Source organism: Rhopilema esculentum, chromosome 6 (assembly GCF_057945365.1).
Source record: "Rhopilema esculentum isolate cy_ngs chromosome 6, ASM5794536v1, whole genome shotgun sequence".
Lineage (NCBI taxonomy): Eukaryota > Metazoa > Cnidaria > Scyphozoa > Rhizostomeae > Rhizostomatidae > Rhopilema > Rhopilema esculentum.
The window spans coordinates 8,121,731-8,146,174 of NC_142820.1; the positions used below are offsets into that span (position 1 = coordinate 8,121,731).

At 36.8% G+C, this 24,444-nt stretch overlaps 1 protein-coding gene across 1 annotated transcript in view; it reads right to left on the bottom strand.

Moving 5' to 3' along the window:
• Positions 1-2,440: 2,440 nt before the first annotated feature.
• The window catches only part of LOC135686561 (isoleucine--tRNA ligase, cytoplasmic), a 29,947-nt gene continuing 7,943 nt past the window's right edge, over positions 2,441-24,444 (bottom strand). Inside the window, exons 13-35 of the mRNA XM_065202815.2 lie at positions 22,105-22,227; positions 21,417-21,508; positions 21,047-21,145; positions 20,391-20,517; positions 18,703-18,776; positions 17,881-17,970; positions 16,827-16,931; positions 16,127-16,213; positions 14,699-14,782; positions 13,248-13,392; positions 12,283-12,403; positions 11,829-11,920; positions 9,815-10,014; positions 9,291-9,393; positions 8,612-8,695; positions 7,638-7,773; positions 6,954-7,039; positions 6,358-6,423; positions 5,889-5,984; positions 5,145-5,348; positions 3,855-4,067; positions 3,178-3,244; positions 2,441-2,600 (exon numbers count right to left, since the gene is read on the bottom strand). Of these exons, the coding sequence (XP_065058887.2) occupies positions 2,530-2,600; positions 3,178-3,244; positions 3,855-4,067; positions 5,145-5,348; positions 5,889-5,984; positions 6,358-6,423; positions 6,954-7,039; positions 7,638-7,773; positions 8,612-8,695; positions 9,291-9,393; positions 9,815-10,014; positions 11,829-11,920; positions 12,283-12,403; positions 13,248-13,392; positions 14,699-14,782; positions 16,127-16,213; positions 16,827-16,931; positions 17,881-17,970; positions 18,703-18,776; positions 20,391-20,517; positions 21,047-21,145; positions 21,417-21,508; positions 22,105-22,227 (2,565 nt within the window). The 3' untranslated portion in view covers positions 2,441-2,529. The remainder of the gene's footprint in view (positions 2,601-3,177; positions 3,245-3,854; positions 4,068-5,144; positions 5,349-5,888; positions 5,985-6,357; positions 6,424-6,953; positions 7,040-7,637; positions 7,774-8,611; positions 8,696-9,290; positions 9,394-9,814; positions 10,015-11,828; positions 11,921-12,282; positions 12,404-13,247; positions 13,393-14,698; positions 14,783-16,126; positions 16,214-16,826; positions 16,932-17,880; positions 17,971-18,702; positions 18,777-20,390; positions 20,518-21,046; positions 21,146-21,416; positions 21,509-22,104; positions 22,228-24,444) is intronic.

Below are 24,444 nucleotides of genomic sequence, written 5' to 3' on the forward strand. Positions count from 1 at the left end.
TCCCGCAAACACATATAGGGTCATTTTTACACTTGAGCTAACAAGTTAAGCTGACCCGGGTGAGGTCAACCCTCTAAACGAACCAGCTGATCCGGGCTTGCATAAACGTAAACTGCAGCGTGTTGACCCGACCCGATGCGGGATCTAGCCCGGGCTCGTGTAAGCGAGGCCTAAGTAAGGGTACTCAAAATAAATAAGGGTATTATTTACTCTCAAAAATGTAGTTCGAAACTATTTTTTTACCACCGCAGCCGTCTACAATACTTTTTATCCGGGTTCACGAGTCTCTGGTGTACAGGTTGAAGTAAGGGCCTCTTTCAGAAGATACTTTTAAACATAATGCCCATAGTAAAGTAACTTTTTCCATTGGCAATTACGCATACAACAGAATCACAGCTATGCTTTATTATAATGCGGCGCCCTGATTAGTATACGCTGATAAAGTGCTCAATTCTGGCTGAATTAAAGGGACGACACTCTTGGACCGCATAAAGCGGTGGACTGAGTACATTGACCCGTACCGTATCGGTTCGACAACAGCACGACGTATAAAACGGCACTAAACTACGCTGAGGTTCAAAAATAACTCTGTACTACAATATGAATAAAACATAAAAGAGGGTGATTTACCTAGTCACCTAACGAGGCTAAAATCCATCTCTAATTTTCCAAAACGTATAGGGCATGATTGCGTCATAACCTCCCACTTGCAGCCCGCTTAAATTATGAAACTGAGAAAGTATGTCCCCTAACGCCGTATTCCTTTTTGGTTTTAAAGTTGAAATCTGGCGTTGTTTCCTTAGATATTGGACTTTAAGAGTTACTGGAAACTTTACTTCCGACAGGGAAATGACTTCTAAGAAATGGATCCTGTTAAAATTATATCCAGATCCGCATCGTTTGCTTTGTTCTATTGGATAGATGACGGCGAAAGTTGATGGAAAAGATGATGCACCCACGTAAGTTCATGATTAAAAAATAATCAAAAATAACGCTAGTTTCATGAAAGACTGTCATAACAAGATAAGCTTCCGAGCGTTTATACGAATCAGTTAATCGCTATGGAGAGCTGTTGAGGATTGTAACGGAATCCTTGTATATAAGCCAGTTATTAAAACGCGATTGAAGTTATGGCGCGATGATAACGTACACAAGGGCCACAAGGGATAAACATCACAAGGCAATGCCTCTTAGTTCGAATAAGCACATGCTCATCTCCGTCTAACGCCGCGGACACGATAGGTAAAGTAAATCTGAGATTAACAGAACAAAAGCTAACTGTGTTGATCGCAATGTGCAACGTTGAAAAGGCGTAAAACCCGCAGAAGAATATGGATTTGGTGAAGTTGATCTAAGGATTCAACTTGTTATTGTTGGATGCAGATGCGAAGAGAAAAGGGTCTATTCAATATCACTAATCCAAACCCATAGAAAGTAGGTTTTATCCGGGTAGGATAATTTGTAAATTGTCGTGAGATACGACAAGTAAGAGGGCCTAGTCAGTGAACTATTAGCGGCGAGGCATTTATCAAGAGAACCATTAGCCTGCGTCAGTGGCGTATGTAAGGGGGTGTCGGAACCCCCATTTTTTAATAGCATGTCCCGTGAGATTAACTCGAAAATGCAAAGAGATAAGTAGTGGTTGGGATGGAAAGATCCATTGTCATTGAACGGTGTCTGATTGCAATTAAAGCAAAAAGATGCTTCATTTCAGCACAATTAGATATTCGACTGTCACACAGGCTTTAGAACCTTATAAAATGACGTCAGTCATTTACTACTTTGCCAGCTCCTTATGGCTCTAGAGAATATCCCACATGCAGAAAATCAACAAAAAGTGCACTGTGTCGGTAGAAAGCACCGACTAGACAGGTGCCTAGATAATTCCATGACCACGAGGAAGACAGCAACAAGGTAAGTATTAGAAGGTGACAGAAACTCGAAAATCCTTTAATGATATGCTTTCAAAAGATAGCTAATACAATTTCACTATCAAAAAGTACGCAAACCAGGAACAGTAGAAAGAAATCTATAGGGAGTAAATCAACCTCAAGAGGCACCGCTGCCCACGTTGGCTAATGAATTTTATGCATCATGACATCGCAATGGGAAGAGCACAAGGCCCAGTGGCTTCTGATCTTATTTGCCTTATTTGGTAAAAGACAGTTGGGCGAAAAGTAGACATTTACGATAATTTCATTTAACGTTGGGCCTTTATATAAAAAAGGGATTTATTCTATGATCATTTTTCAGTTCGGTATCGAAGTTGCCTCTGTACAAGGACCCATTTCACTTCAAGGGTAAATTGCAAGTAGCAAGGGGATAGTTTCTTGAAAGTTCAGTGACACTCTTTGAAGGTATCTTTGGTTAAAAGTCGAGAAGCTTTGTGTTTTTTGTAATGTTACCTTTACTAGTGACTGTCGATTACAGAAAAACAAAGTTCTTATTGTCCAAAGGGTTTCATTCAAAACATCATATTGGCAATTTACTGCAATTCAATAATAATTTGCACCTAAAATGATTATTCAGCTATGAATTTGATTGTCCAACAAACAGTGTCTTGCCACTGTATTGCCTCAGATCTTCGTCTCTTTTTAACTCTGCAAACAAAACAGGAAATTATGCGAAATGACGCTTATGGCCTAACTGGCCTAGAATCAAAGCAACAGATCTACTTTGGGAAGGGGAAGGACTTCAGACGTTTTCTAAATTAAAAACATTGATATTTCTTTGAAAAAATGCTGGAGCTCTTTTTTCTAACAACAGTTTATAGAGAATAATCACTGACGATCAATATGTTAAGTCAAAAGCTGTTATGACCCAGTGTTCAAAGTAAGCTCTGTACTATGGTTAACCTTGAAGGATTAGATGATCTGTTAAATCAGCCATGGATGTTTTACAATTGACCAATCAAAATGACGAATGGCATTTCTAAGCTGGTTCCTTCTAAAAAATTTAACTAGCCTTGCCCCCATACAAGACCGATTGCCTTATCATTGAGTACATTATAATAATTGATGTTGAGAGCAACAAGCTGGGATCAAATGTAAAAGGGAGATCTTCAGGCTCAAATAAAACTAAGGGCCTTCAACAGCCTGCTGAGATTTTGGGGAAAAGTTTTAACTGACAGGAAATTAAAAAGAAATATAGAGGAATATATGGTCGTATCAAACATACCTGGACTAAGAGAGGGGCTGGTAGATACCGCTAAGCACATGCCTTGTAGACCATAAATAACTGCAGCCTGAATCAAAGCCGAAATGACATTTACAAAAATGTTAGGCATCCAACATAAAATATCTTCATTGCATTGTGAGAGACAATCTAGCATTCAAGCATTGAATATATGAGCGATATCAACCTTATACATTAGCTATTTGAATGTAGAGAAAAGGGGATATTAAGATGGAAATGCAAAGTTTTCCTCTTTGTTTGCCTTGCAATCTAATTATCACAAACTGGCGAGAGATTTTGCAAGTCTAGAACATGGTCGATCAGTGTGTGTTAGAGTGGCCAAATTCGCAAGAATATCCCTGATGCAAAACGCCATCATCTAATTAACAGACACATCTTGCAGGGTATCAGAACTTACAGACATTGTCACCAAACCATGAAAAATGTTTACCTTAAAGCTAAAAAGCATGCCTGCTCCAATGTAAACAAACTCAAAAAGATGATGGTTATATCCTAAAAAAACAGAGCCAGATCTTGATCCTATAAAAAGTATCTTACTCAGGCCGTGCCATGCCCGCTGCCCCCTCCTTTGGCCTGGCCCCGCTTAAATGGTCATTCCCTATCGAAATACAAGATGACGCTCAACAGACAGTTTACGAGTCTTCCAAACCCCTGCATACCTGCTGTTTCAGCCCTTCGACTGTAAGGGGGAAATCACCACGTGGATTCTCCAACAAAACCGTTGCCCTGGTTCCCGCTGCACCCATACGAGGCAACATCTTCTTCAGTTCTAAATTCACAAAACTGCAAAATGGTGTACTACTGTTAGCCCTTGTTCCAGTTTCCTGATAAATACCGCGATATATCCAAAGCCTTAATTGTGCACCTTTGACCTGCAGAAGAACAAATATAGAAGCTTTGAAAATAATTGTACCCATAAGTACTGATAAAATCAGCTCAGCTACCTTCGCAATACCAGCAAAATAATCAACAAAACCAAAACAGCAGTCATTACGCAAATCATCATCAGCATTTCGCATGCTAATGGAGCGCTTTGCTCCCGAAATAACTGATAAAAACCCACAATACAGTATTACGGAGGCATGTGATACTAAAGATAATAGTCATCATCACAATCATAACCGTCATCCTTGTCATCATTACTGAAAACATCATTGTGGATATGCTTTGGTTCATAGAATATGACGGTTCTAAGCTGCCACTGTAAAAAATGAATCAATCAGGAACAGTTGCCTGACGATCGCATTAAACTTGAAACACGGAGCTGCAAAATTCCAGTTTAAACACTAAATAGAGGGAGTGTCTATTAAGTCCAAGAAATCTTGCTGCCTTTAAGTGCTTATAAAATAATCATTTCTTTCTCTCGCTTTGTTTGTTCAAACGAAAGGACGGCTTTTCTTTTTTAATAATCATAATCTTGGCACTTCCCTTCCCAGATGTTGGTGTTCACAGCCCTTACAACTTGACGTCATCCTTTAGGAACGACCATTACTCAATCGAGCTGACTTACACCTCTGTCTAGGCAGGATTTTGAAAAATAAGCACGGTTACACAGCAAAGTGATCAGTGGAAAGCCATACCAAACAGGATTCGCGAGATGATTGGTTGGAATCCTGACAATCAGTGGCGAATCTTTTTGAGCCTAATAAACCGAGTATACAGGATTCGTATATCACGTTGTCTTATGAGCCAAAACCAGACCAATTGTGACGTCAGTCAAGGTTTATGCAGATGAGATAAGTTAGGATATTCTTTATAAATATGCTGTGTTACGATAAGAGCCGCAAAACCATCAAAATCAGTATGATCAAGGGCAACGTGACCCAGAGTTCAAGCCATGAATAACTGAATAGGCTTATAACAAGGTGAATAGGCCGAGGGGTTGTGCCTTGCAAATGGAACCGAACGATTAAAATGGGGATATATAAATGTAATAATAATAATCTTACCCCAGTGTCTTCGTGAATGACTTCTGGCAGTCCATTCGGGTCAAGGTTATTGTAAAACTTTTGCTTGATGCTATCATAAATGTAACTTGAATGCGATTCGATGATAGAAGAGAGCAAACTGCTGGCTTCTTGCTCTGGTTTGGAAGAGCCAAGTTGACAAACCTCATAACTAATTGTGATGTCATCAGTGGGTGAAAGTTTAGCCTAAGATGTGAATGGATTACTTTCGTTGTTGAAACAACATTTCAAGGAATCATAGAGTTCAGTGATTCAAATTTTTATGTCAAAAACCCACTAATCTTTCACATGATAGAAACAAATTATTGAAAACCCAAAAAGCTGGGGTGTTATTCTATACCGGTTGTAACGGGATTCTATTTTACGACATAAAACGCTATAAAAATATATTCACAAATCGTGCAGGGAGTCAGGAAGCAAATTTTCGGACGGGATACTGTTACAGGGCAGGTTACAGGCTTAATTATATCATATATAAGATCACAGTCAGGTGATTCATCATTCGTCATATTCCAGATTATACTTCAGCCTGCAACCTGCTACCATTCAACCCTATTGGCTGTATGTTTGGAACCTTGAATCATTTTTACTCTTGATATGGTCAAGGTTTCTTTGCCTTTGCCTGGAAAAACAGTGACTTTCAAAACTGGTGCCTTATCGACTTAATTAGCCCAGCATTGTTTCCTTTAAATTTCGCATAAAAGACCAAATAAACAACATCTTTACCTTTTTACGAAGCCTTTGAATTCTGTTGACAACCTCTCTGGCAATCCCTTCATTGACCATAGTCTGGTCAGGTGTTATGTCTAGCAGGATAAGCACCTTTGGAACAAGTAAAAATAAAATAACAACAACTTCCCATCAATTTACGTCAGGTTACAAGTTTTTCAACTAGTATTTGTGGATAAAATTTTTTTGGACATATGAAAGACTGTACCAAGAACGAAGAATATTAAATCGTGGAATTTGACAAAAACGTGAAAGTCCTAATGACCAAATACTGATTTTCCTTCAAAGCAACCCTTGCTATGCTCACTCGAATTGATTATATAATTTCTCCAAACCACTATGGCTTGTACAAAATACCTTCTACCTTCTCGTATTTAAACCCAAAACGTGGCGTATGTGCCTAGCGGTATTCAAGAGGGTCAAAAGCTATAGTGAGTGAAAAAAAATTCAACAAGCGCAAACATACCTCGCCATCAGAATGAGGCTCATACTTTTGTGACAACTCGGTATGATCTCCAAATGTGTAGTTGAGCTAGGGTATAAGCAAAGTTAAAAGCTCAGCTACTTTTACGATGTAGTTAGAGAGCAAATGGACGGGAAGGGGGTTTAAGAAAATCTGTTGCATAGAAACACTGACAACAAAAATTGGTATATCGGACGAATATTTCGTTACAGTTTCTTTGGAAGGTCCGATTTCAGATGCCATTAACAATGCATCTAGCCTTTTAGCATCACCCGTTGACGCTACAAGAAACAGTTCTTGAAATTTTAAGGCTTTTGCATACAATTTAATTTTGAATATTCCTTAAAGCAGCAACAATAAAATTTCATCACCGTAGCTAATTATTACTACTTGTATAATGCAATTTAAATATTATAATAGCGCAACAATATGCAGGCCGTATGGGTCAGATTACAAATACTTAAATAGATTCCCTTTAGTGCATTCTTGCTTAAGCCCAATCATGGAGGAAACTAGATGACACGCCCGTCCCATGTCAGAATTTTAACAAGAGCCAATACGCTTCAGTACAGTTGTATGGATATGACCGCAGCATGTACCTTGAGGTCTTCACCAGACAGCTCCTGACCAGCTACAACTATCTTTCCATCTTTCTGATATTTTTGTAGTTCATCTTGGTTTATGTCTGCAATGGAAAAGGAAACGACGATAGAATTACTTCAGCATTAACAGACACAATGACAGGATTTAGCATTGATCCCATTCTTTTTTATGTAGTGCTTGAGTGCCCGGACAATGCATGGTGGTGAATTTTATCTGAGCATCTTTGCATAAGGACTGTAGCTTTTGTGCCTGAAAATACATCTAAGTAAATGAAAAATACCCGTTTAAAAGTTAGCAGCAACAATAAATTTATGGAATTATACCAGTTTCAGGAAATTCTGAAATGATTTCGGGAGTCGGACGTGACATGGCAGCATGATCCCTGCCAACACCCCCCAAATTTCCTTTAAAATCCGCAGTGCTGCAGTTATTGAAGGGATGGGTGCACTTAATAGTGCTGGGTTTTTCTACGTTCGAACTTAGCAAGAAGTAAAACAAACCTTTTTTTACATAAACTTTAGGTTTAAAGCTTTTACAGACATTTTAGATTTTGTAGATCTAAACAATCCAAGTGACACCTATCTTTAAGAACTCTACTTGGATGAAAAACAAAAAGAAACATGCCGTCATTTTGCATCGCACCAAAAAAACCGGGTCACTGCTGGTTATTAAAGACAAACCTTTCAAGGCTTCGAGAACTTTTTTGAAATCTCCTTTGAGTCTTTTCCCGAGAATTTGGAAATCCGCCGAAGCTTTTAGCTTCAAACCGTACTTGTCTTTGTCCGATGACGTTGTCACTTTCCGCAGATTAAGCTCCTGGTTTAGTGAAGCAACAAGGCATGAATTATCAATTCATAAATCAACGAAGTAAGATTGATTAGGTTTTCTGATTAAAATTATCCATAATAGAAAGCGTGATAGGAAAGTATCGACATGAAGGTAATCTAATTCATAAGGTGATCTATCAAGACAAGATTATAGAGTTGTTTCAAATGCCAAGGTTACAAAATAGATCTGTATTATGCTTTTCACCTCTCAGTTAGCGAAAAATTACATTAGCGTTATGGGATAAACATGTAAGAAATAGAATATGTCTGGCAGAAAGCTAACGAAATACTCTTTTGGGTGGCGCTTTGAGTTAACCACTTAGTTTAACAAGGTACAAGAGACCGCATATGTTCTTGTTTAGAATAGGAACAATTTCAAAGGCATAAAATACTGCCCAAACCCCCGTCTATTCACACAAATAGCAAAGGACACAAGACACTTTAAGTTATCTCACATACTGTTTGGCGGTAAAGACGGGGGATGGCGCAAGTTGAAGCAAATGAGTTCCAGCGGCTGAGGCAATTTGTACAACATAGATAACTGTGTGTTTACTTTGTGATGCTTTTAGGGTATGATTTAAAATCCTGCATTTTTATCGAATATACATATAAAATCCTTGGAAAAAGATTTTTCTGTCTTGGCCGAATATCTCTAATCTACCTTACTGAAAGGATTACAATTTGAGACAGCAAACTCCAACCTACAGTGAAATATTCTGTCATTGAAATTCTCTAAATGCCTACTTATAATTTATAATGACATTGAAATAGATGTGTTGAGTCACCAGTCAAAAGTGATTTAGAAGCAGACATTGAATTTGAATTACCTCAGATACGTAACTCGATAGGGAGGAGACGTCTGCTAAATATGTTGGGTCTTTGTGAATTACAATCACTTCTGGTAATGGGTACTATGATGAAGTAGAAAAAATAAAATATGACACCTTTAAAAAGTTCAATTTCAATAAAATGCTGCGTAATAAGTCAGGGTAAGAAAATTGCGGACGGAAATAAGAAAGAAAAATTGCAAAACAAGTTTTGTGATAGAGGGCAGTTTAAATTGACTCTTGGAATGTTTAACGGGCATGCATTTACCATCACTTATAATGTTTTAGACACTTTGAAGAAGCTAGAAATAAGCAAACGTCCACAAAGTCCCTTATCTACTTGTCCCTGGTCGCACTTTTTCAATTTTAATTACAGTTTGGTAAGGATATGCAGAACGTGGCAAAAGTGTTTGACAAAAAACAAAAATGATGAAGATGCAGATAATGGCTTGATTGCAATGATTGATTGTAATGTTTGATTGATTGTGATGAAGTGAAATGACTGACCTATTGTAGTGATTGACTGATTGATTGGAGTGATTGACTGATTGATTGGAGCGATGATTGACTAATGATGATGATGAACATGATGAGGTCGATGATGGTGTAAGAGCATATATATATGTATGTATATAACTGAAACAGATAGCGCAAACTGGTGCCAGGTGAGGTTATATACCTTTAATGGCAATGTTTTCCTGTCTCTAGCAACTCGACCGAGTTCTATAACAGTCTGCATTCGGGAAACAGATCTTTCAACTTCTTCGTGGATAAATTCCATTCTGTCAACAAAGAAATATAATTGCAAAAAGTAGAAAATTAAAAATATTATGATTCAAAGTTACTTCCATGATTTCAGGCAAGTGTTGAAACTCCGAGATGAAACTTCGAGTCATAATTTTCTATACATCAGGGCATATTTATATAAATCGATCTGCAGTTTTTAGAACCTCAGAGCTTCACGGCACTAAACAGATTTCTTGAAAAAACATGTTACGGAGCATTGGCAGCTTAATGGCAAAATATGGTCAAACGACTGTAAGAGAAAATAATTTCTATGGCTAGCTTCAAATGCGGCGGAAACCAATGCAATGCAGCAGAAACCAATGCAATGCAGCAATCTCAAGGAGAAGCAGTTAAACAGACTAGAATAAGATAGTTTGGAGTCATGTAGAAGGTGAGAAAGTCTTGACTTAGAAATACCTTGGTGCAGGAAGCATGAGGTAGTGGACGCTAGCTGTTTCTTCAACTGGCACACCATCGTCAACTATGAAGTGCTTCAGATTCTGATAGATGTGCTCCGTTAAAAATGGAGTAAATGGAGCCATCACTTTCACCAAAGTTAACACAACTGCAAACAGAGTGTGCAATGCAATGTCGCAATCCTCTGGACCTGACTCGCCCTGGTGATAAAAGGAAAAGTTAGAGAAACTTGCTACTTGCCAAAAATGGACACTATCTAATTAAAGATCTTTTCATGATACAATGTTACTTAAAAAGTATCAAACTTATCGATAACTACCAATCAAAGTAAAATCTATTAAGCCTCTGGGCATTCGATTTATTATTGTCAATGCTGTTCTGAATTATCAACGTTGAACCGACCTGAAGAGCTGATGGGAAGGTTTAACATTACCACCATCTTAGAGTTAGGACATTTAGTATTGATAAATAGTTCACCCTTATTAAAATTTCAGCATATTCTCCAAACGGTTAAATAAAATGACGGCAAAATTGAAATTGTCACGGCAGAGGTGGAAAAAGTATCGGAACCTGGGAATATAGTTCCCAGAAATTTTTCTGGATGGAAATATTAGCAGAAAGTTTCACAGAAAAGTTTTGAAGTGTTAAAGTAAATTTAAAAATCTGGTGACAAGAGTTAAGTCAAATCAGCATTTAATATTATTTCAACTTGCCTGTAAGCAGCTAAATATGAGCTGCCAATGGACTGTTGGGTATAGTATCTTTCCATTGGAAAGAAATTCTTTGTGCACATTCACCATCTCACAGAAATCTCAACCACTCACCATCAAAATTTTTTTTGGCAGCTGAGCTTTTTAGACAAACCATTGTTTAGACTGAGATTAATATAGGGACTGGAATCTACTTTCACGGAAATTATTTCTTGTACTATGGTGTGAGGAGCATTGATCATAAGTTAATATGCTTGGTTAAAGTAATTTGGTGCATATTAGGACTCCATTCACCATATATTTCTTCACACTTGTCAAATAATAGGCTGTGTTAAGCTTTCTCCGTAAAATGCACCATACAATTCAAATGATTTTGCCCCTGATTCTTCTGAAACTATGTTTAGAAATTATTGCCTTCTGATTTTGGGTTTTCCATCACAATGATTGACGAAATGAACCAATTTCTGGTTACAGTTGATTTCCCTTTACTATACATTTATGCATTAAGTAAAGTCATATCTAATATGTTGAGTTAGGCCTACTCAGAGTCAGTTTCATATAAACGTCTTGAATTTCTTCAGCTAAATACAGTATTGTAGGTACGAACAGAAAGTTTGTTTGTCTACCCCTTGAAATCTTGCAGAAAGTTTTTAGCCAGATACTTAGGTTCCCAGAAAGAAAAAAGTTTTTTCCACCTCTGTGTCACGGTTCGATAACTATGATAGCTTCAAAAATAAAGGAATCTTTCCTGATCTCAAAGCAGAAATCATAAGGTGTCATAACCCTGTAAAAATTAATTCGAAAGGATCCCTATCTCAGAACTGAACATTTTCAAGGTTTCGTTGAGAAAAGGTTCCAGATATAACAGAATAAGCTCTCTTAAGATGCACCAGCAAATACAATTTGGAAAATTCAAGAAAAAAGCCCAAACGATATTCACCAAAATCGACGACAAAGCAAGCATTAATTGGAAAAAAGAGATGAAAAAAGGGATGTAAAAGGGAGAATGAACTTTCTTCCGCCTCCTCCAGTTCCGCTTTTTTGCTCTTTCTACCGTTCAATGCCATTATTGTTGCGGCCCTTGTACCAAGAGTAACATATCGGTTAGGGAGGTAATCCCAAAGCACCGAGAGTACAAAGGAGCAAGACTTGGAAAATGTTTTGGAAGAAGCCCCAGGGAAAGTTATCACACGAGGACAAAGAACTATATTCTCCATACATCCTTGACAGCATCAAACTATACTGTACTTAGCAACAATTTAGCCTGTACTGAGTTATATTACATGGTATTAACATGTTCGCACCTTCAGCCTCTTCCTGTTCGACCTGACATACCAGTTTGTCAGGTTATCAATGAACTTCACCAATCGAGGCACAACGGTATAAAGTCGGTAAGCTGTGAAAAAACATATTAACGTTATTAACTTCTCGAGCCTCGAAAATCCGTTGTTATGGTAATCTTAAAGATCGGTTAAGCGTGATTTACATTTGGGCTGGGACACTTTTTTACGCATGTTAGGATATTCGAGAGATTAATATCTGACTGAAATATTTCATTCTAAAAACCTCTTACGTATTTGGATGGGCAAGTGAATGCAAGGATTTCTAAAGCATGCTACTGCGTCTTGACTTTCAAGAAATTAAGTACCAATATGGGCATATTCTCGGAAACCGTAAATAGTTAATAGGAAAGGGGGAGATGAGCGCCCCCAAAGAACCCTTGGAGAGAAATCGAAAGGATGATTCATAAATACATACCATTCATTTCTTCTTTGACAAACAGAAGTAAACTCTGTGTGAATGACAGTATCCATCTATCCATGTAATTGTTTGACTCATGAAGCTTTGTTTCATCGTACGAAAATTCTAACTTGTGGTCCTGTTAAAAAGAATAAAATACTATAAGATAAGCAAATTAAGTTGCATGGAACAGTGTAAAACAGTGTAAAATGTCTGTGACCTTAAAGAAATTCTTCTGAAGTTCATTACTTTCATATAAAACTAGCAATATTGTGCCATAAAATATTAATATGTCGTGTAAAAATGACCCTCAAATGTATGGAACATCAATGGAATATGGAATATCAAATGGAAAGATAGAATGGAAATAAATCATTATTTTTGTTATTTGATAAGCTGATGCTTTATGCTCAAGAACCTGCTGGGTCGGATGCGGCTGTTAAGTCTTAACGATTAACTCAGGCCAGCTTCTTATACCTTGCTATAAGGGCTGTGCACCGTTTTCTAAAGCATTGGGAACTTTTAAGTGTTTTCTGCAGTAGCAAACCTTTTACAGAAACAATAAAAACACATACGAATAGACCCTACAAGTTAAGTTATATAGACTTAACGGGAAATCAAGATATTCAACGGTTGCCATATGTCCTTCTACAGGCTCGCAGTAGCCTAAAATATGACTCTCGAGGGGAGGTGGAATGACAATTATTGTTTCGTTCTGTCACAAAGTTCTCGATGCTGTATAGACAGAGCTGTACACGCTGTTTGGTGTATAGAACAGGACGGTGCTTGGATGAATGCTGATCGCATTACGCGTGTGAAACTCGGAGTAGCAAGTTAGAACCGTCCTGTTCTATACACCAAATAGTTGTGTATCTGCTGTGGTGGCTTGTCGAAAAAAAAACACTGGTCAAAGAAAACTTAAAAGGTTAGGTTAAAATTTTTTCTGTGATTTAATGTGGCTAAAGTGGAATAACATAAGATACCTTTTTGTAAAGTTCGATGCACTGAACCAGAAACCTGTAAGCATTGTACCATGGCAGGAACACGTCCTTGATGACATCTTTCACGCCACTTTCTTGAAAACGAAGTGAATCAGCCCTCACGACTGGGGAGTTTATCAAATACAATCTGTAAAATAAAAGGGGGAAACATAAAAACATAACCAGAGCTTTTATACCATGATTTTACCCCTCTTTTTCTATTTTCTTCTGCCTTGAAAAGCTAAAGAACAATAAACGTAACATGACCGTAAAAAGTAGGCCTAAAGTGGTAAATGAGAGCTCTTTTATTGCTAACCCTGAAAGCTACTTCTCGCAATCGTCCTTTAATTGGACCTGATTCTTCAAACACAACTGTTTAGGATAAATTTATAAAAATCCGACAAGAATTGAAGGAATATTGTGAAGCAAGGCAAGTGATTGTCCAAGCCTGGCAAAGAACGAATTTTGTCCCTAACGTTAATGTTAATGTGTCTATGTCCTGAAAAACAACACAAAATGCATCCAAGTCATTTTTAGTTATGTTTTTCTGCAGCAGGGTGTAAAAAGAGAACAAAATGTATTGGAACTAGCCTATTTCCTATTAACAGTCCCGATTGAAAAGCAATTGGCCTAAGAAAACGATGAATTATTTTAAATGAGTAATAGCTCAGAAGCGAACAAGCGAATAAATATGTAGGATGCAATCGCAAAAAAATCTACAGCATTTAATGATTATAACTGATGGAAAAAACATAATTTTCCCTATTCTAACAATAGCAATTCATTCCATTTTCCGAACATATTTATTTCCCCCCATTTCACATGTCACTTTTCCTGGGCAGTGTCATACAAAATGCTCCAATGATATAATGGATTACGGCTATTCATTTAATTCACTATCAAACGTTTTTGACATTTACTTGATTTTTTCAATTTATAAAGTAGTTTATAGCTTGACTGACTAGTTTTTAGCTGTAAGGGGCTGGCACCAATGGCCAACGAGCCAGCTTCAATGACAAGCTCACTCCAAAACAGTCCACTTTATCGCAAGAGGCGTGATATACTTCTGGCTAAGATTCATCTGAAGATTGATGAACCCCCAAGTTAAGTTATTTCGGATGACTGACCATAGGCGGTACTTCTTACCAAAGTTTAATAGCATTATCAGTTGCCCCGCCATTTATTACGCGTTTTCAAATGAAAACCACAATGTGATTAAGCGCAGTACTTTAAATCCTGTTTATTAATTCATTAAACACCCGTGATGTTAAACATTTTGCGGCTATTGTTCTTGTGATCAAAGTTTTGTAGTTTTTATAAACCAAAATCACACAGATATTACTGGAAAATACTTAACTTGTTAGGTTACAAGAGCTTATAGAAAATTACTTTGCTCAAGGAAAAACACGTATTAACAAAAAAAGATGAAACGAGGGTTTTTCCAGGGAACCCACCTTAGCGCATCTGAGCCGTACTTGTTTACGACTGAAAGCGGATCTGGATAGTTTTTCTTCCTCTTGCTCATTTTGGTGCCATCACTGAAAGTGTAAGAAGATTTTAGAGTGCACTTAAAATACACGATGTTTCAAGTCGTTTAATCTTAATGATCAAAAAACAATAAAGAAACAATTGTGAAACAATTCTTAAATTTAAATGCTGAGAACGGCATTTTTCTATCATCCTTGCTCTTCACACCCTAAATTGGTTTACAATTACATTATTGCTTGATGATAAATAATAGAGGCCACATTACTGTTGCATAACAGTACGATCTATATTACTTTCTTAAAATCCTTTGGCCTAAACTTGTGGTTGCTGCTTTTTAAAATACTTGTTTGTGCAAATCGACGTAGCCATAGACAACTCAGGGGGTAACGCTGGCTGCATTTGCGATCTCCACTAAGGTCAACTTGAGAGAAAAAGTTTGTGAAAGGGAAACAATAGAGAAAAAAAGCTCGAGATCCTTTGCACTGGTCCCGTATCTTAGCAACAACTCGTCGTTGTACAAAAAAGGACAGCCATCTAGTTTCAACTGTAAGGCAATTCATTATTGCATGATAACCGTATTGCAATTTGATTAAAACAAAAAGGACAAGTGGTTTAACCAACACCTGAAAAACATGAAATCCGCCCATGTAACACATCTGAAGTGAGAGGGAGAGAGAAAAGGAAAGAAAAGAGGGAGGAAACCGTCGGGAGGACAATCGTAAACACTTTCATGAATGGAATAAACAACTTTGGCGATAATAAGTGGACACGTAGCAAGAAGGGACAGAAACATGAAGATAAGAAGGGACAAAGAAGGATGAAAAAGAAAAGGATGGAGTGTCAAACGGAAGGGAGAGAAAGTTGCACGAAGAAAGTGGCAAGAAGGATGGGAGAAAGACAGGGGAAGATACTAAAAAGAGTGATTTATAGAACAAGTTGCTTCATTAGTATAACATTGATAAAGTTGACGCATCTAATAAAACTCTCCCAGTCAGAACAAGTAACTTAATTTACAGAATAACTTAATTGAGAGAAAGTTGGTCTTATGCGTTTGTCAATCTTTCGTCTTAACAATAATCAACTATCTCATTGAGAGCTTATCAAACATACATTTAAATGTTTATTCCAAATTCAATTACTCAATAACAGGATCTGGCGGTTTTTAATGCAAATTTTTCGAACAAACTAACACAATAAGGACCGCCACTTAAAACGTTGACTACATAAACTTTGCTTAATTCATTGAATTAAATCCCTTTAACAAGATAAATTTGATACATAAGAATATAAAAAGTAATTGAATTTTTTTGTCCTAAATCGAAAATTTACATAGCAGTAAATTAGAGAAATAAACGAATAGCTTGTTAGAGAAATTAACTTAAGCATTAACTTACGAAGCGAGGACTAGGCCATTGACAATCAGGTTCTTGTAAGGGGGCTTGTCGAACAGCGCTGTTGATAACACAAGCAATGTGTAAAACCTGAAAAAGCAAGTGCGAACATCCAGTAAAAAATACTCCATTCCAAGGCATAATAAGATGCAAGATTTTTGGCAAAAATTAAACCAAATTTAAGGCAAGGATTGTAAAAGAAAACCTTTTTGAGACAAAACAGAGTTGAATAAGTAAAAGAGAGAGGCAACTAAAAATTTTCTGTTCAAGAGTCAAAACTTCCTTTAAATCTGTTTTATGAGATATAAAAGATTTGGTCGCAGTTCTCCTTTACCCTTTACCATCACTACTTATGTTTCTACTCATAAGACATCATTTCGTGATTATGGGATTGCTAGAAAAAAATATACTAAAAATTCTTTAAAAGCAAGGAAAAATTACAAGGAAAAAGTTTCTTTTGGAAGACATCAACAACGAGATATGAAACTTTTAACAGGAGAAGAAGGGTTGCACTTTTGTTCGTTAAGCAAGGCAACGAGACGTTCAGCTCTCGGAGAGAGAATTTCACTATGCAGATGGCAGATAGAGGTAGCCATTGTGGAGGCTCGAGGTGGGATGGTCTTTAACAAAAATCAGCTTTGCCAAGATACAATTAGATTTTACAGACAGGACGGATAGAATATAGAGTTTTTGATTTCCTCACCAGCCGCGGGTTTGATCAATCCCTTCTGCAATGAAATCGGCGGGAAATGATTTCTCAAACGTCTCTTTGTTCTCGAACGGATAATGAGACTGTGCATAAGGCATGCTGGAAGAAAATAATCAACAAGGTTTTATAGAACATTGTAATAAGTAGCGATTTATTATTCCTGCAACTGCAACTATTATACAGGGTTAATCATGTATGCAATATGTCTGGTGGAATCAAGTCAGTCTTAGGTGCAACTTGTCAACGTGGGGAAGTCATTTCTTGTATTCTCACTCAAACTATAATAGAATATCACATTAGCTGACAAAGAATAATGTTTTGGATAAAAAAGCTTCACATACTTTCCATAACTTTATAATGCAGATACAGGCGGACTTTAATGAGAATAATATTAACATCCAGTTTAAGGTTTGCATGTTTGATACTCCCTTCTTCCAATTCCCAAAACTCTCTCACTTAAGCGCCTATCACCATTCTATTAAACATAGCATAAATTCATATTAACCACTGTTCGTAACCAATCAATCAACAAAACACGTTCTTTTCCTCTCACGTTACTTTCGATCCAAAATTGTTGGCTTACTTTTGGTCACTTTCCGAGGTTTAAAATCTGAAGAGAGTTGGACGAAAAGTACTTAAGTTTGCTATGTTTACGCTAATTCGTGCCATCTTCAAATTTTGCAGTACCAAAAACTTATTTACTTATCGTTAGCAAATACAGCAATCTAAGCAAATACCAATCAAAGAATCAAAAGCAAAAACTTGCTCAAAACCTTACATCGACTTTTATCATTTGATGAAACGCTAGATTTCACAGACTTAAAAAGTAGCTATACATATGAAACACAACGTTGTATCTTTTGATTTAGAATTCGCAAAATAGTTTATGTTTGAAGTAGGACACCGGACTGAAAATCTAAGTTGTAACAATTATTCATATCAATAGCTGATGAACAATTTCAATGGCTTAGTAGTTAATTACTAAATAGAAGGATAGCTGGTCAGCCCAAGAGAAAGTGAGCAATTTATTGAAGGAAGGGTCGGTTACCTGCCACTTTCGAACCAACAATCAAACACCTCTGAAACACGTCGAAGAACTCCCTTTCCTTGTTTTGAGGGGATTGTGATGCCATCAACACTGCAACAACAAAACATCTATTATTTCAAGAAAACTCAAACATTCAGAATTTCTACGAAAACAAGAAAATTCAACTGCCGAGCATTTAAACCTATTTGCTTCCTTTTTAAACAAGAAATTTACACAAAAATTATGTTGAAATTTTTTTATGTTCCGGTGATTAATCTCAATCATCAACAATTTCTATATGTTAAGAAGCATCTTGATTCAGCAAATGAAGTAAAACAATGTACAACTAAAACCGTACAAGAGATTTCTTGATAAGAAATATGAGATAAAACTCCTATATGAATTGTCGACATTACATACATTCATTCATTTCCCTAAAGAAGCATTCTTTGAAGACGACAAATACTATAGTTTTCGATGACTGACCGCAAAAACTTCCAATAGCTTTGCAGGATATCCTCTAAAGATTTTTTGCAAATTAACGAAATATCGAGATGCAGACACTCTATTAAGACTTTTAATCGCATCCCATTTTTAAATAAAAGCAATTCATAATAGTAAAAGGACAACAGCATATTTGATTTGTTTCTGGAATTAGGCCAGTTTCTGTAATCGCACTTATCAAAACCACGTTGCCAAGAGCGGGAGCTAGAGTTTGGATTCCCTGGGTTCTAGATAGTCTATAGATGGTTACGTAAAAAGAGATTTAATAAAAGATGCGGAGGAGAAAACCAGTCCTTTTCTCCTCTTCAAGTTTTACAGAACTCTGCAGATCTGCTTTACCTTTCGCGATGAAGGTCAGACACCTTGACTCCAGATAATTCTTCTAGTTCCTTAATTGAGCCAACGCACACGACCTTGAAGAAAACAAGTAGGAATAAATAAGCGGGAATTTTTAGCAAACAGTACGTGAATAAATCAACATCATTTGTGCAGAAAGCATTGAAACACGAAATTTAACTCTAATGTCAATTGACGGTTTAAATTCCCCAGTCGATTGAATCCATAATGGATTGCAACTAAGCCCTCTTCATTGTTCTAGCGACAACCAAAAAATTTATCACAACTAATATTAAAATTCTTTCGCTCAGAGAGATAACATTCTGTGACGTCAGAAGATGGTCACACATACTACAAAAATCTAAAATATTTCTTTGTGAAAAATTGGAGGAACTACGCATAATGAAAAGAATGAAAAGCCACAATGACCAATAAGTATTTGTACAGATATCCTTTTATTTGTGAAACGATAAGTATGCACCATCTTAATTTCTAAATTTAAATTTTTAATACGGAAAATAAAGGTAGATTAAGACCAAACTAGCTTAAAGCCAAAAGTGCCTAAAAGCCATTTAAGGATTACAAAAGATCAAACCATTGGAAAACCAACATTTTCAACTGGAAGGTATTTCAAACAAACAAAATGCTACACTCATGTCCCTAATGAACAAAATTGTGTTCCACAAGATTTGTTAACAGATAAGAGATAGCTTCTTCATAATATATGTATCTACTTAGGGCCTGTTTACATGAGCAAATTCATCCCACCCCTCAGCCCAGAATCTTGCAGGTGAGATGTAAGCATCGAATGTTTACATACATATTCTTTCCCACCATTCAGCTGTACATGGCAAGAATTATCACACCTTCCAGCCTTTGTTCTGACAAGTGGAATGAAATTGGATCGTGTGCACATTAAAATTCCATCCCGCCTTCCAGCTTCATCCCACATTCCAGCGTTTATATTGAAAAAATTAATCCTACCCCGGTAAGACAGATCCCACCTCTCAAACAGCGGGATCTCACAAAACCGAGCTGGCTCATTTTCCATACAAACGCAGGACAAGAAATACAAAGGAATCTTTTGGAGGGTGGGGTCTCACCTCTCAGCTCACAGGCTGGAAGGTGGGATGATTTTCTCCATTTAAGGCCCTTAGAACCGAACCTTTAAATTACGTTTTTTGCAAGTCACGGGAATATCGTGGGTAAGGAAAATGTATACCCGCCGAAAGAAGAGAGTTTTCAGTGCAATTTAACCTATTTCTAAATCCCTTATAATTTGAAAAATTCTAAAGTCACCTTGACATTTTGCTACATATGCTTCAAAATACATTTGCAACTCAACAAACAATCAAATATCCACACAGATAAGCATTTGCATCCGATGTATACCCAAGGATCCTAACGACAGAATAAATTATGTGATAGGGTCCCCGAATCGTACAATATTATCGCCTTTAAATGTGTGACAAATTGCAAATCTCACTCATTTAGAAAGCCAATCAAAACACGATACTACATGCCCATGCTCAGAGACAAATTTTCTAAGGTACTTGAAATTCTAAAAGAACATACCTCTTCAATTCAACGAGCCTTTTTAGGAACTGTTTAGACTTTTTGGAAAGCTAGTAAAAGTGCTACACTTTTTCAACACAGCCTACCTCACAGCCTACAATTTCAACACAGCCTACCTCCTTGAAGTCTTCGCTGACCCACAAAGGTATTGGTGTTCCCCAGTACCTGTTCCTTGAAATGTTCCAATCACGTGCATTTTCCAGCCAATTGTGAAATCGCTTTTCTTTTACAAATTCAGGAACCCTATGTAAAAAATTTAACAGCCATTAAAATTTTAAACTGCAAAAGCAGAAAACTTTTAACCTCTAACAAATAAGTAGGGTCTACATCCTCAAATGATTGGCAATTTTTATACACCTTTTACGTTCAAGCGTATTCATATTTACCCTATAATAAAATTTATTGTCTAAAGGCTTAAACAGTCTTTTTAGGCCTGTCAGTTTGAAAGTCTCACAAAGTTGCGCATAGAGACAAGAAGTCCTAAGTGTCCCATACAATCATTCTGGGAAAGGAAAATACATCACGTTCTGCTCAACCGTACCCATCACCCCTACCATACGTATCCCACGCGTTCAATGTATGGACTATTGAACAGAAAGGTAAGAGAGGGAGTTGCTCTGTCAGCTTGAAGAGCTCTTGGAGAGGATCAGTGTCTAACGGTATGCGTTTCAATCAATAGCAAACAACAAGACTTTGCGAGATCATGAGGTGCAGATGCGAATCTCTACTTCACATCTCTAGGTAAAAATGCGATTATTAACTGTATACACACCAGTAGCACTGTTTGTTGTTTGCAAGAAGTTTTTGAACGATGCCTTCAACAGCGACGAACCAGCCAGGAACAGCTTTGTAGATCAGAGGGGTATCTGACCTGCAAACGATTCATATGGGTGTTAGCAAATATAACATTGATGTCAATTTTTACAAACCCTTTGATTCGATATCACTTTGCTTATTCCATGAGAAGTTTTCCTATGAAATATCGTAATATTGTACCCCATCCTCAGACAGTTCCTTTGCTAGTTAAACAATGGAAACAAACCTACATTATTCTTTGATAAAACAATAGATTCATCCAATGAAGATACAGTCATAAGCTGTAACGTACAAAATTTGTTATAAGCTTAAACGACACGACAAACCTCCAACAAAATGGATAGCTGTGCTTAACATTGCCTTGATGCACAAGTTTTCCGTTTTGCTTCAACATTTTCACAATGTGTTTATCCGCATCCTGTAAACACAAAAATTATATATATACAAATGCATCACTCAAAACTTTGTTTATCAGCCTCATTTCATGTTTGGTTATCCTCATTTCACGTCAACGAAAGTTTTAGAAATTTTTTACCATATAAGACAGACAATGGAAATTTATCAAAACATAAAAAATTTCTGAACTCTTTAGCATTGATATTGCAATTGAAAATTATACCTTGCAACAAATTTCTGGCTACGTTTTCAAAACAAACGATTCGTTAAATAATCGTAAGAATTTTCCTTTTATAGTGAAAAAGCGAGCGATCTCACTTGGCAAACTACATATGTGTGTTGTTTATTCGTAAACATATGAGCGGGTCTATCAGTCAAAGGTTTTTACACCCCTTGAAAGGCAGGGACATCTTGCTTCCATAGGTTTATACAATACCCCCCCACCCCCCCCCCCCCCCCCCCATTACGTTATTCTTCGACCAGCCAATATCAAGATGTCCTTTATTAGCTTCTAAACTTAATGCTTCTAGTACTTCTAGCACGCGCAGTTTCCCACGCCAAAAAAACAGTAAACGCATAATTCGCAAACAAAAGTGCAATGCACAAGCCCATACATACCTTTACGTACTGATTTTTGAAATCCGAAACCGGATCAGTAAAGACTCCACTAGCATCAACCGGACACGGCAGTTCTCCGCCCTTCGCTATCACTCCATTCGCCATACAAACTCTGTAATCGTCCTTTGTTAAGGAGAAATAGAATTCAAAATCAAGTTGCTCAAAAAGAACAAATTAAGCAGAAACAAAAGCTCTTTACTTAAAAAACAAAGAAATTGAGGCATGCTGCAAAATGTTGCTAAGTTGCAAATTTCAAAGTCTTGATATCAATTTTGGTACGCGTTGCTTAAGGCCAAATTCATTTTGGCATATTGATTCCATTCTGATTTCCATCTTTTTACGAGAAGTAATTAGCCGTTATCACAAAGTACACATTTATCTTGTTTTTATGGATGCTTTGTGTCATAATTACCAAAGCATTTTGCAATATATTGCAATACTTTTTCGCCTAGCACTACACAGGGTATAAAACAGCTTTAAAAAAATTTCAAAATGAACAGAAAAATTATATACACAAATTGATACAAAATATAATGCTTTATAAATCGTGGCAGTCTTATGATCTTCAATCTGACAAATAGTCGAATACTTTTCATACAATTATGTACAAAGAGTATTTGTTTTTGGTTTGCTGTGTTTCCCTAATAGGCAGCTTAGCTTAAGAAATTGCTGATTTCTCTCAGTTTATATGAAATCCAAATAATGACTTGAAGAGAAGAAATATGACGTGAGCCCTTTGGCTTAATTATTTTCATTCCTCGAGGTACGGAATTTCACGACAATGATTAGTAATAATCACAAATAAATTGTTTAACTAAAAACCATAAAACCTTGTTATCCCCCTTTCGAAATTAGTGCACAGTGATTTTTGCTTAAGACCTATCAAATATGCGGTTTTAGTGGCAAAGAATACACAATTAATTGATATGACAAGGAAATTGGGAATAATTTCCGTCGAGACTGCTCCAGTCCAAGTCTTGACCATAATTTCCGATTTTAGTGCTGGATGAAAAACTAAACTGATATTGGTAAAATAGGACGCTTTGACTCTATTTAGTGGCAAAGATCGATTGGATTAGAACATTTTTTCATTACTGCTTATAAAGACGTAATAAAGGACAAAAAAACATTTAGTAAACATATCAAACACGATATTCGAATTCTGGCAAACATTTATCGCAATGCAAACAAATATCGGCAATGACAGAGTAATCGTAAAAGATTATAATATGAAGATAAATTCCAGCTAGATTCCTAGACATTTTTAGCCCAAAACTTTTTATGAAAACTTCATCTCCTCCTTCTTCCATGCCCCTAGTTAGTCCATTGAAATATTTTACTTGCCATCAATGTTCCGCAATTAGTCAAAAAATCAAAAACAAAAATCGAAAACAAGCGATCCATCAAAGTTTATCAAAAATCTTTAAAATAGCGACAATGTCAATTCAGGCTAATTGTTTCCATCTTTAGCAGCCATGTTTAAATATTAGCGCCATTTTCTCGTCAATTTGAGCAAATCTAAGCATTTCATTTGGATCTAGGTTTTCACTTTGTTAATGAGGAAAATATATGATGGAAGAACTGCAGTATTTAGAACACAAAGCGCTTAGTCAGGATCGTTTCATGTAATCGGTTAGAAAATCATGGAAAAAGATGACAAGGTTATTTCACGGAGAGACGGAAGGATTACAGGAGACTGACCTGTCTGGAGCATCAGATATGCGGATGACAAGGCAGTGATTACGTAGCATGGTTCTAGTTCATATGGGAGAATATGTAGAAAGGACTATTGATCACTGTGCAGAGGCAAACGAAGGGAAAGAGAGGGGGGGAGGGTAAGCCAAAATGCTTCAACTGAATGGGCAAAGTAAGGAGCTTGTGGGATGGGAAAGAACGAGAAAATTTCGAAGAGCAGCCATGACTAGAAACGCCTGAGGTTATGCACAAGGGCAAGGTGCTGATTGTTTTAAAATCTATATTGTATAGGCTTTTCTTATGGGTTTTTAAAAGAAAGGGATTTTGGAGACAAAATTATAATAAAAGATAGTTTATGGAATTCACTCTGACCTTAAGAGAGGAAAGGAACTTTTATAGGCTATGTTATCGGCTATGTTATCGGCTATGTTATCGGCTATGTTATGGGCTATGTTATAGGCTATATTTACAGGCTATCATCGTGGATTAAGTTCAATCGACAGATACTAGACTGGCTTAGGCCATTTTTCAATCAAAATTGGCCAATCAATAGGGGTAAAACCATTAACGCGTTTAATGATTGGACAATAGCTAATTGAAAGAAAGCTCAAGCCACTTAAGTATCTGTTGATTGCCTTCACAGAA